The 11,406-nt window shown below is 39.5% G+C and overlaps 1 protein-coding gene across 3 annotated transcripts; it reads left to right on the plus strand.

Moving 5' to 3' along the window:
* The first annotated feature begins 3,341 nt into the window (after nucleotides 1-3,341).
* On the plus strand, nucleotides 3,342-9,995 carry LOC147162075 (bile salt-activated lipase-like). 3 transcript variants are annotated; one of them, XM_086096858.1, is made up of 12 exons: nucleotides 3,342-3,357; nucleotides 4,101-4,181; nucleotides 4,277-4,424; nucleotides 4,707-4,826; nucleotides 5,065-5,268; nucleotides 5,658-5,788; nucleotides 5,991-6,098; nucleotides 6,188-6,302; nucleotides 7,066-7,252; nucleotides 7,332-7,535; nucleotides 9,331-9,540; nucleotides 9,675-9,995. In XM_086096858.1, the coding sequence occupies exons 2-12, from the start codon at nucleotides 4,116-4,118 to the stop codon at nucleotides 9,844-9,846; spliced, it is 1,665 nt and encodes a 554-aa protein (XP_085952984.1). In that variant the 5' UTR covers nucleotides 3,342-3,357; nucleotides 4,101-4,115; the 3' UTR covers nucleotides 9,847-9,995. The 3 variants fall into 3 exon arrangements, with proteins under 3 accessions (XP_085952984.1, XP_085952986.1, XP_085952985.1); XM_086096860.1 differs by lacking the exon at nucleotides 3,342-3,357 and having other exon boundaries at nucleotides 4,044-4,181; nucleotides 7,332-7,400; nucleotides 7,504-7,535; nucleotides 9,675-9,819; XM_086096859.1 differs by lacking the exon at nucleotides 3,342-3,357 and having other exon boundaries at nucleotides 4,044-4,181; nucleotides 9,370-9,540.
* Nucleotides 9,996-11,406: the final 1,411 nt, after the last annotated feature.

Here is an 11,406-nt window from a genome sequence, read left to right on the forward strand (position 1 = left end):
CAAGTAGGCCTTCAATATTTGTATACATTGAGCAGTTTAGAGCCAATCTAGCTGCCTTATTTTGTGCTATTTGCAATTTCTATACATCATATTTTGGAGCAGATGGATAAACATCTGGACAATAATTTAGGTGTGACAAGACTAGTGCTTGGATTACTTATAGTATTTTTTTGTGTCATATACCTAAAGACTAATATCTCCTTATTAAAGCAAGGCTCTTTCCCATTGTATTTGCTAAATTATCAGTGCATTTAGACCATTTTAATATGGAATCCAGATCCAGAACAGTAACAGCAATAAAAGAAGGTATGCCACTGTATTGAAGTTCTATGCAAATAATACTGTGCCAACGCTCATCTCTGATTGGCTGGAACATCTGCAATTATGATCCTGTGAATGTCCCTTTGTTGAATGAACAGTGTGAAGACAATCGAGTATAAATCTAACGTTCTTTAGTGTAATGTACCATGAAAAATATGGTAACAATAAATAAATACAAATACATAAAATAATGAATCAGTACGTGCGTAGAACACAAATTAGTATTCTGTTTAATGGACATATTCTGATACACGTTCACAGTACTTGTCTAGAGCCAAATATTTGGGTTATTTGGGTGGATGGAATATGAACATATTCTGACTTTTGTGGGCCTCACTATAGGAATTACTGGATAACTTACATTTGTTTTTATATACTTATACTTGCATGAAATATCTTATCATATTTCATCAAAGCTCTTTGGAATCTAAAGGGTGGTTCCTTTCTCAGAATGTCAGCATGAGTGTTCCAGATAAGGCCAGGGCTGAACTGGCACCAAAAATCAGCCCTGCCTGGGATTTTGACCCGACACCTAACCACCCCTGACTACCACATAGATTTGCCACTGCAGTTTGATGTCTATATTCTAAATTGTGTGGCAGTCTCTTGGGGAAAAATAAAATAGCACAAATTCGGCCCCAAAGACAAGAATAAACATCAAGCAAATGTGTGTTTCTGTAAAAGGTATCGATTTGTGGAATAATTATGAAATATAACTGAAAAAGTGTGAATCATTTGCTGTGTTCAAATAGCTTCAGAAAAAATAGTCAAATCAGATATAAACCAGAACATAAACTTGTTCTAAAAAATCAATCAATCAATCAATCAATCAATCAATCAATCAATCAATCAATCAATCAATCAATCAATCAACCAATCAATCAACCAATCAATCCATCCATTGACGCCGGCCCACCAGGAATATGCCCTGTATGCCGGATGGCCAGTCCAGGCCTGGATATGCCCAAGGAAGACAGTTTGAATGATACAATACTTTCAGATTATTTCACCTTTGCTGTTGGTGAAAAAGTTGACATGTTGCTGTTGTTCCATAATTGCCCCAAATAAGTAACGGTCTAGGCCACAATTATTAAATGAAATATTAAGGGACAAATTAAAATATCATGAAATCCACAAAGTAAACCTGCTAAGAGCTTGTGTGTACTCATCCTGCTTCATCTCAAATTGTGGCGCTTCTCATCAAAAAACTGCTCTACGTGTCTGATTGATTGATTGAAATATTTATTGACAACAAACGAAGCATGTTTACAAACATATGACACAACTGCTGCTAAAGGGAGAAAAACACAATAAAGCCATATAGGCTTATTTCCTTTTTTTAAATTTTTTTTAATTTTCTTTTTCTTAAGAGCTCAGTATTGTTCATTCGGAAATGTCATCATCATTGCTCTTTTATTATTATTATTATTATTTTATTTTTTATTTTTTGTGTGTGTGTGTGTGTGTGTGTGGGGGTGAGTATGTGTATGTGCGTGCATGCGTGCGTGCGTGCGTGCGTGCGTGTATTTGTTAGCTCACCAGAAAACCTATTAGAAAAAATCGCAGCACTGCTCTATACTGCGGCCCCCAACCGATGGCACCCCCCCCCCCCCCCCCCCCCCCACACACACACACACAAGTTGTGTGGTGTATTAAAATTGGAGGGGAGTTGTAGGGTGAAGACGGTGTTTCCACCCTACCCCACCCCCCAAAGTGTGTTATGTGCCCTATATGTCTATAAAAGTGTATTGTGCAAACCTAGTGTAGTGAGTTAAGAGGAGTGACCAGCGGGGCCCTCCCCAACCGGGCGGGGGCAGGATGCGCACCGGCCCACCAAGCCCCCACCCACCCCACCAGGACCCCGGCGGGCATATGGGACCCGTCCGGCGGGGCGATAGGGCTCGCCCCCCGGATACTGGGTCCCGCCCGAGGCGCCAGGACGCCCACTGGAGCGGGGCGGGCACGACATCAAACCCCAGCCACCCCCGCCCGGCCCCCGTAGCACCGAGACCCGGGCCATGGATGGAGCCCCCGGCCCAGGGGAGGGGAAGGAAGGCGTACCGGGGAGGGGGAAGGGAGGGGGGAAGGAGACGACAAGAAGGGCAGGGGGCAGCGGCAGGGGCTTATTTCCATTGTGGTCCTTCATTAAGAAAATGGATTCGGGCTGCTGGATTATGAAAAAAATATTAATCCTGATTATATTGGTAATAATTGAAATCATGATTGGGACGATCATTAATTTTTTGGGTACAAAACAAGAAAACGTTTTAATGTGAAAAATATTAAGACAAATACAATTCTTTGAAACACTTTAATTATGCAAGTTCCTTTTGGATTAAATACAATTCATAATTGTATTTAATTTTAAAATAAGATAAAATTGTGCCAATGTATAAATTAAAACAACTCAAAGAACTCAAAATTTGTATTAATAATCTTTTTTTTTACGATTATGATGATTTTGTAATTGTGGAGTGAAATAACTGAAATTGTAATTGAATTTCGGTTACTTGCACAGCCCTACTTCATGTCATGTTATATTTCAATTGCAGTACTTTGAACAAAAAGTATCTAAAATGGCCAGCCCTAAGGTGTATTTTGACATAAAAAGTAAATGTGAACATTTATTACTGTAATATGTTCCCTCTTGCCATACAAAAGTGAAAATGAGTCTTATCTGACACAGACCAGCTTGCAGCCAGCATCAAGGTAATCTTAAGGAAAATGTATGCATTTTTATCAGGTTTCTTAGAAATTCTGCACTGATGTTACATTGGCACAAGACTATTTCTTCCCCCTCAATGAGTCATCATTTGTACAACTCAGTGTCATTTGTAGAAAGGCAGACACTTTGAGACAGCTCTTTTGCTGGGCTATTTTCAAGTCTGTGAACATCCATCCATTTATCTGAACCGCAATGACACAATTGTTGCACATGAGAAGTTATATCACAGTGAGAAACAAGTGAGTCCAGGAGAGGTAGTTGCTGTACAAGTCACTCTATGGTCAACCGTCACACATCAACAGACACATACAGTAAGATTGATGTTTAATTACACAAAATACTGTACTGTACACCTGTGCAACTGTATGTATTTTGCTGAACGTAAAGAAAGAACAAGTATGGCACAAACAAAGACAATCAGCATGTACCAGTCGATTTGGAGCCGTTAGTTGCCTGTTTTTGATTGTACAACATCAGGTGGTCTAATGCTTTTTGGCTTCTTGACTTATATGATAAACATAGATAAGCTGTGTAGTACTGCAATTACTGGTTGCATTGACAGATTTTGTTGTTACGTATTGTAAATCGTAGCATACATTTGCCAACACTGATACCAAAGGTATTGCAGACTGTTTCATAAAACTTATTTGAGTGTATTTTACGTGAGCGCCCCTTCAGTATCTGTCGTCTTTTCAGCTCAATTAATGACTTTCTTTACAGTCATTGGTTACTCAAGTAATAGCATGTAGTGCAGGGCCAGCTATACATAAGGGCAAGCGGAGGTAAACAAAGCCCCTTCAAACAGGCTCATCTACTTTCTGCAGTGAGACTCTAACACGTGTAAACACCCAATCAATGATTATTAATGTCACGTTTAAAAAGGCAGATGCTTTGAAACAAACCTTCTACCACTTTGCTTTGTTTTGAAGTCTCTATGCATAATGACTCAAAAGTTACGAATCAGAGGTGATGTAACAGTGAGAAACATGTAGCCAAAGTTGCAGTCCAGGTCGGGGAGGAGTCCACTGTATTTAAGTCCAGTGAACTCTGCCAGGTTCTCAGTTTGGTCATGATGGAGAAGCTCAGAATCTTGGTTGCAGTTGCAGTGTTTCTGGAGACGGTGTCTGCCTCCTCTGTAAGTTACACAATGTAGTTTTATGGTGTCTTGAAATTAATTGCATGAAGGTGTTTTTTTTTTTTTAACCATATGGCCACGATGTATGCCTCTAGCTAGGAGTGGTGAAGACTGAGGGTGGCCGCGTAAAGGGCAAAAAGATTTGTCTTGGGTTCAAAGGTTCCATGGACATCTTCAAAGGGATTCCCTTTGCTGATGTACCTGAAACATTTGAAAAACCGGAACGTCACCCAGGCTGGGAAGGTGAGTCGACTGAACCTTGATTTTAAATGTTGGTTAATTACAGCCTTTAATCAAGATACATTGATACAAGTATTGGGATGCATAAAAACATGAACATGTAAGAAAGTATCCCATTTTGGAGCAATAACATTTTTACTCTTCTGAGAAGGCTTTTTACCTATTTTTGAAGTGTGTTTTTGGATCAGATGTTAGAGAAGCAAGCCTGGATCTTACTCTCTTACTCGTTCCTTACACTTTTTTTTTTTTAAAGAACTGTCCAAACATGAACATGTCTTTGCTCAGGTGTTCTGAAGGCCACTAAATACAAGGATATATGTCTTCAGTTGAAACCAATGTTGCCCGGCACCAGAGGAAGTGACGACTGTCTCTACCTTAACATCTGGGTTCCTCACGGCCAATCAGGTAAGAACTGGCCCACAGACTATCATCCATCAATAAATGAAGTATATCCCAGCTGTCTATGAGACCTGGATTGGTCAGCAGTCAACCACAGAGAAAAGCCACACAGAAAACCCTGTGCTAAGACTTAAAAACTGGTCTTTAGGACTGCGAGGCAAATGTGATAACCACATATGAAATGATGCCAGCAGCATTATTCAAATGTGACCAAAATTAATTCAAATTATTTTTACTCCCTAAGTGTCCACCAATTTACCCGTCATGATCTGGATATATGGAGGTGCCTTCATGGTTGGAGGATCGATGGGTACTTCCATAGTAGATTTAGCAGTGGATCTATACGATGGAGAGGAGATTGCAAAACGAGGAAATGTCATAGTGGTGACATTTGGATATCGTGTCGGAACTCTGGGCTTCCTCAGCACCGGAGACTCTCTTTTACCTGGTACTATGTGTGTTTAATAATTTGGATATACTCCATGATGAAACCACTCAAGGCATATGCCGTGACGGCCAGAGGTAGGCACTTCCGTCGTTACGTCAGCCTATCATTGACGAATGCACACCTTTTGGCGAATGCTTCCGCATATTCAACAATTTTCAAAGTCTTGAACAAATACACAGACTGAGAGGGGCTGTCTGTACTGACCCGGATTGACAGACGTAAACCTGCTTCAGTCCGTGTATTTATTCGAGGCTTTGCGTCATTAGCACTCACTGAAAGGGGGGAATCTGTATGTGATGGACCGACGTAACAATGTAAGTGCCCACCTCTGGTGACGGCTATAGGTCGTACAAAAAGGAATGGCGTTTGAAACGTTTGTCCTTTGACAGGGAACTACGGTCTTTGGGATCAGCATGCCGCTATTGGCTGGGTCCACAGAAACATCCGCTCATTTGGAGGAGACCCAGATAATATCACTATCTTTGGAGAGTCTGCAGGTGGTGCTAGTGTCAGCTTTCAGGTATAGGGATGCTGGCCCATTTTTCTTGCAGTAAAGTTTTTCAATGAATAGTCATAGGGCCAATTAATAAATGAACTGTTAAACTGCCTAAACAAATGTCATGCTCAGTATGACATTTCCGTGACCACATAGGACAGAGACCTTTGCTTTGTCTTCTGGGGTGCTATGCTTGTGCATATCTTTGATGTATGTTCTGTCACAGATGCTCACTCCCCACAACAAGGGGCTCTTCAAGAGAGGGATCTCTGAGAGTGGTGTCGCACTTTGTCCCTGGTCCATCATAAGGAACCCACGTGCTTTTGCAAAAGAGGTCCAAAGACTTGTCTTAGATTATTGGTGTAACTCGTAGACACGCAAGTTATGTAAAATGGTAACTTGTGATTTTCCGCCTCTGTTCAGGTTGCTCAGAAAGTCAACTGCCCCACTGATCATAGGATGGCTGCCTGTTTGAAGAGGGCTGATCCCAAGCGCCTCACAAAAGCTGGCACTTTCACTTTGAGCAGCTCACCTAGCGGTAAAACAATCCACCACACATCACTCTGTTTGTGTTAGTGGGCACATCCGTCGGCCCATCATTGACGGGTGTCCACCTTTTGGAGAGTGCCCCCGCACTTTCGCCGACTGCTTTATGATGTGTGGCCTCAAATAAATACACGGACTGAGCAACAACGGAAGTAGGTTTACGTCCATTGATCCGGGTCAGTACAACAGTCCATCTCAGTCCGTGTATTCTTTCGAGGCTTTGCATCATAAAGCATTGGCAGAAAATGTGGAAGCACTCACCAAAATATGGGAATCCGTCAATGACGGGCCGACGTAACGTCAGAAGTGCCCACCTCTGTAGAGTACTTTCAATCTATTTGTTTATTTGAAATGAACTACATTATAATATGCAAATTACAGTTTTCAAATGCTATACGAAAGTCTATACTGTATCTCAGAGTATGCATTCATATTCTTGAATGATTTTTCTCTGGACATTAAAGGAGAGATATGGTTCACAAACAGTGTTGGGAAAATTAATTTTCTATGTGAACTAGTTCAAAGTTTAGTTCACAAATTTTAAAATGAACTAGTTAATTGTTGAAACCTTTGTAAAAAATAAATAAATAAATACAATATGATAATAATAATAATAATAATAATAATAATAAATAAGGGAAGACGTTATTTTGTTTGGAACTCGTCTCCAGATATAAAAGACTGAGATTTGTTTGTTGAAACTATGAGTTTAAATTGTGAAAACACAATGTGTAAGCGTTTTCTCCCACCTGCAGCGCCACTTGTGGAAAACATGGTTCTGTCACCTGTAATTGATGGGGATTTCCTGCCTGATGAACCTTCCAACTTGTTCCACAATGCCGCTGATATTGACTACATTGCTGGAGTCAATAACATGGATGGTCATCTCATGGCTTCTCTCGATATCCCTTCAATCAACAGGAAAATGAAAGAAACCTCCTAGTAAGCATTTTCTCAAAGACCAAATTCTTATTTCTGAAAGATTTGATCGATTTTTCTTCTCATGTTCTTCTAAATTCAGTGATGACATGAAGATGCTGTTGGAATCATTCACTAAAGACAAGGGCGAGGCTGGTCTGGAAGAAGCATTGTCAGTATATACTGCAGAATGGCAAGACGAGCCAAGCAAGGAGGATGTTAAGATAACAGTTGTGGATATCGAAACAGATTACATCTTCTTGGCTGCCACACAGGTTTCACTTGAACTTCATGCCGCTAGTGCCAGGTGAGAGCATGAATTTACGATACATGTACATGTTAAGGTCCATTGTTTTCTAATACTTGTCTTGTATTCATTTTAGGCTGTAATTGGTTACATTCCAGGCTTGACATTAACACAATGCAGTCTGCTAAATGCGGGTGAATTTGATCTGTGGCTGGTGACAACAAGCAGTGGCGTACCTTTAGTGTAAAAGGTTAACAAATGCAAACAACTTTAAATGCATCAATCTGGTGCACTTTGAGGGTCACATAGAAAACAATTATACATAAAACGCCAGCCTGGTGATTCTCACATTGTGGTATGGTGCTTGCTCTCTCTAGTGCAGGGGTCTTAAGTTGCCATCAGTAGCAGCTAGCTACTAGGCGAGTTCCCCATATAGAGTTGTCAAAATACTTTTCAAAGGCAGTTTAATAGGCAATAACGACTGCACCCTACTGATCAATTTTCGACAAACCAGGCTTACTCAAATGTGCAAAATCGCGACTGTGGTTCTCAAGTTACTTTGTCCCACAACCCAAAATCTCACTTCCTAATGTTTCTAGAGAAGAAAATACAGTTTGCTGGTATGCAATTTAAATTTAGTGAAAAAAGAAGATTATCTAGAAATCAAAATCAACTTGTCGTTCATGTTTTTAGTTTTTATCTCATTTAGTCATAGTTGTTCTTTAACCAAGCAAAATTATGTTTTATTTTATTTTATACTAATACTCAATTATTCAATAGAAGTTTTAGAATTATACCGAATATTCAACACTGTCTCCTCCAAAGCAGAGGCATGGTCCCTGCTGTGTGTTGGCTTTATGTGATCTATTGTCTGCAACTCAAGAAGGCGACAAACTTATTAAGCAAATATGTTTGTTAATCTTTTTGTGTTCCTTGAAGATAGATGGCCACAGACACACATTTAATATTATGCTTTCTAAAAACAAGTCTTCCATTTATTAGATTAAACACATGGCTTAGCTTTAAGAGTTGAGGCAGTGTACTGGGCATTTTTCTATATGTGACGGTCACAGTGTCATCGAACGCTAGCTGAACCAGCTGGGCCTTTTATTTTATGGGACATTGTGAGCCTTTGGTCTAAACATGCCTTTCTCACAATAAAGAAACAATTATTGCATATTGCTGCAGATGCGTCAAATGGTAGGCAAAGCTTGTAGCAAGCAGTCAGCAGACTGATGTGATCAGATGTATGCACAAATCCAATTCCCAAAAAGTTGGGACACTATACAAATTGTGAATAAAAACTGAATGAAATTATGTGGAAGTGCCTAATTTCAATTTTTTTGTTCGGAATAGAACATAGACGACAAAAGTTTAAACTGAGAACATTTTACATTTTAAGGGAAAAATATGTTGATTGTAAATTTCATGGTGCCAACAAATCTCAAAAAAGTTTGGACAGGTAGCAATAAGAAGCTAAGTCAATTACACTTGTAAAAAAAAAAAAACAGCTGGAAGACCGGTTACCACTAATTAGGTCCATTGGCAACTTGATTGGAGTATAAAAAGAGCTTCTCGGATTGGCGGTGTCTCTTAAAAGCGAAGATGGGTAGAGAATCATCAATTCCTCCATACTTAATTTGGTTGCACATTACCCCCATTATCAAACAACAAATTTGTGGCCAGTAAAAATGCTGAGTGGCTAGTAACTTCGGGAAAACCACTCGACACAGTGGCTGTTGAGCAAAAATGTTTATGTCAATTAAGTTAATTAAGCCCTGGTTTCAATGATACTTGACATTATTTTGCAAGCTTTGTATGCATCTCAGTATGTTGTCTTCTTGTCTCATTAAAGATCTGCTCGCACCTACTCCTACCTCTTCTCTGAACCCAGCCTTTTTGCCAGCAACCTTAAACTATTTCCCAGCTGGATGGGAGCTGACCATATCGAGGAATTGCAGTACCTCTTTGGAATGCCTTATAGAAAGCCTGTGTTTTACTGGAAAAAGAGCCGCACTCTTTCTGACTACATGATCGCTTATTGGACCAACTTTGCCAAAACTGGGTATAATTTTACAAAGAAACAAAAACAAAAAAAAGACAAAGAAACATAACAAAAAGTCAACAGCAGCCCATTAATCTCGCTCTCTCTCTCAATCATTAGTTGATGCTGTTTTTTGTTTTTATTTGTCCAAACAGAGACCCCAACAAAGGAGGCTTGGAGGTGCCCACCACCTGGCCAAAATTCACCAAGGGACACAGATACCTGGATATCAGTCATAAGATGGATGAGTCCTCAGTGGGGCGGAAAATGAGGAAGCAGTATGTGAATTTTTGGACCGACACCTTGCCCAACTTGCCAGATGTCTGAGCATCTACAGCAGCATCATACTTATAATGAGTCATTAAATATATTTTCATTGCATCTGTGTGCACAAAATCTCTCAAAATAGTTCTGAAAAAGTTAATAGGCAATTGTTATCACTTGTGCTCAAATGCAAATAAAGGATATAAATCTTGTGGAAGAATTGTACTTTGAAACAAATGGGCATTTGGAGAAGTGAAATTACAACACTCATATCAAAATAATTTGTAAAATATTTTGTGTGTGTGCGCACACACGCGCGCACACACACACACACACACACACACTAGCCAGAGGTACTTTTTCGCGGCTGCTTGACAAGTTGACAACACAGTCCGTGATTGAGAACGTGAGGCGCTAAGCTAACTTTCTCTGCGGCAGAACTAACAGACTAATAATAAGTCTGTATGCAGTAACAGCAACAAGCTGCCTGGTGCAAATCCTCTCCTCCATGGTGACAAATAAACTGCTACTAAAAGTAGAGCTTTCACCAAAGGCAAACGGGCAGTCGCTTAGCATGTAATTGCTCATGTGAAATGCAGAGTCAGGAATGACCCAAAATAAGTGCTTGGGTGTACATTAGACATTTCACAGAAGTCTGGTAAGAACTGCGTTAAAGTGGAGAGCCAGTAGCTATGAACAGAACATTTGTACTACAATTAATACATATTCTAAACTGAGAATAAGATGACGGCTACATTAGCCTTTTAGCACACATATGACCGACTGAGCACGCTAACGGCTGATGTCAGCCATGACGCCAAGCTCGAGGTCCAGCGTAAATTAATATCAGCAATGTTATTTGCTTGTATTTGCACTCTTTTCCATCACTGAGTTCTGAGATCTACACAGTAATAGGGCTCAAAATGACTAATATTTTTGTAATCAGGCTTTTTTGTTGTTGAATAGATTTAATTACATAAAAGGTAGACACGTTTACATAAAACTGCTAGATTTGAATGAGAAATAGAGAGAATTCTTTTTTCAACAAATATTTACCTTTTCACTATTATGCCAATCAGAAATACTCTCATTATGACTTTTATACTTTTACAATCACCATTACAGTAAAAAGACCAAAAGAGTGAATACCATGATATGAATTTCACGCTGTCACAAAGCCCTCAGTCTCTGTTTGAAGCAGTTAAGTCTAGAGCAGAAATATGAGAGTATGGGGAAGATATTTATTTACATATTTTACATTTATTTACAAAGAACATGTACATTGGTGCTAAATGTAACATTTTTGGTTACACAGACTATTTACACATGCAGTCCTGCTCACCATTATTGGCACCCATGAAGGTAAAGTACATAATGTGGAATATCTTTTAAAAGAAATGAATCAAGTAAATCATTTTTTTATAGAGAATTTGTAGTTTATCAGAAAGACCAAATTAGTAAAAAAAAAACAATTTAAAACAATAAACAATGGGCGGGAAAAAAATAGAAAACTTAAAACCCATGAATAATGGCGCAATTAAGCTTCCAAGGAAAAGAGCATCCTCCTTACAGGTAAGCATAGTGGAGGATCCATCATTCTGGGGGGCTGCTTTGCTGCATCTG

Source organism: Leptonotus elevatus, chromosome 15 (genome assembly GCF_054856555.1).
Source record: "Leptonotus elevatus isolate MCC_2025b chromosome 15, RoL_Lele_1.0, whole genome shotgun sequence".
NCBI classification, from domain to species: domain Eukaryota; kingdom Metazoa; phylum Chordata; class Actinopteri; order Syngnathiformes; family Syngnathidae; genus Leptonotus; species Leptonotus elevatus.

Bases quoted from the DNA above. Each gene is read 5' to 3' on its own strand.
- LOC147162075 (XM_086096858.1), top strand. From the start codon at position 4,116: ATGATGGAGAAGCTCAGAATCTTGGTTGCAGTTGCAGTGTTTCTGGAG. The intron at 4,425-4,706 runs GTGAGTCGACTG...GTCTTTGCTCAG, and splicing joins ACGTCACCCAGGCTGGGAAG to GTGTTCTGAAGGCCACTAAA. The intron at 6,099-6,187 runs GTCCAAAGACTT...GCCTCTGTTCAG, and splicing joins CACGTGCTTTTGCAAAAGAG to GTTGCTCAGAAAGTCAACTG.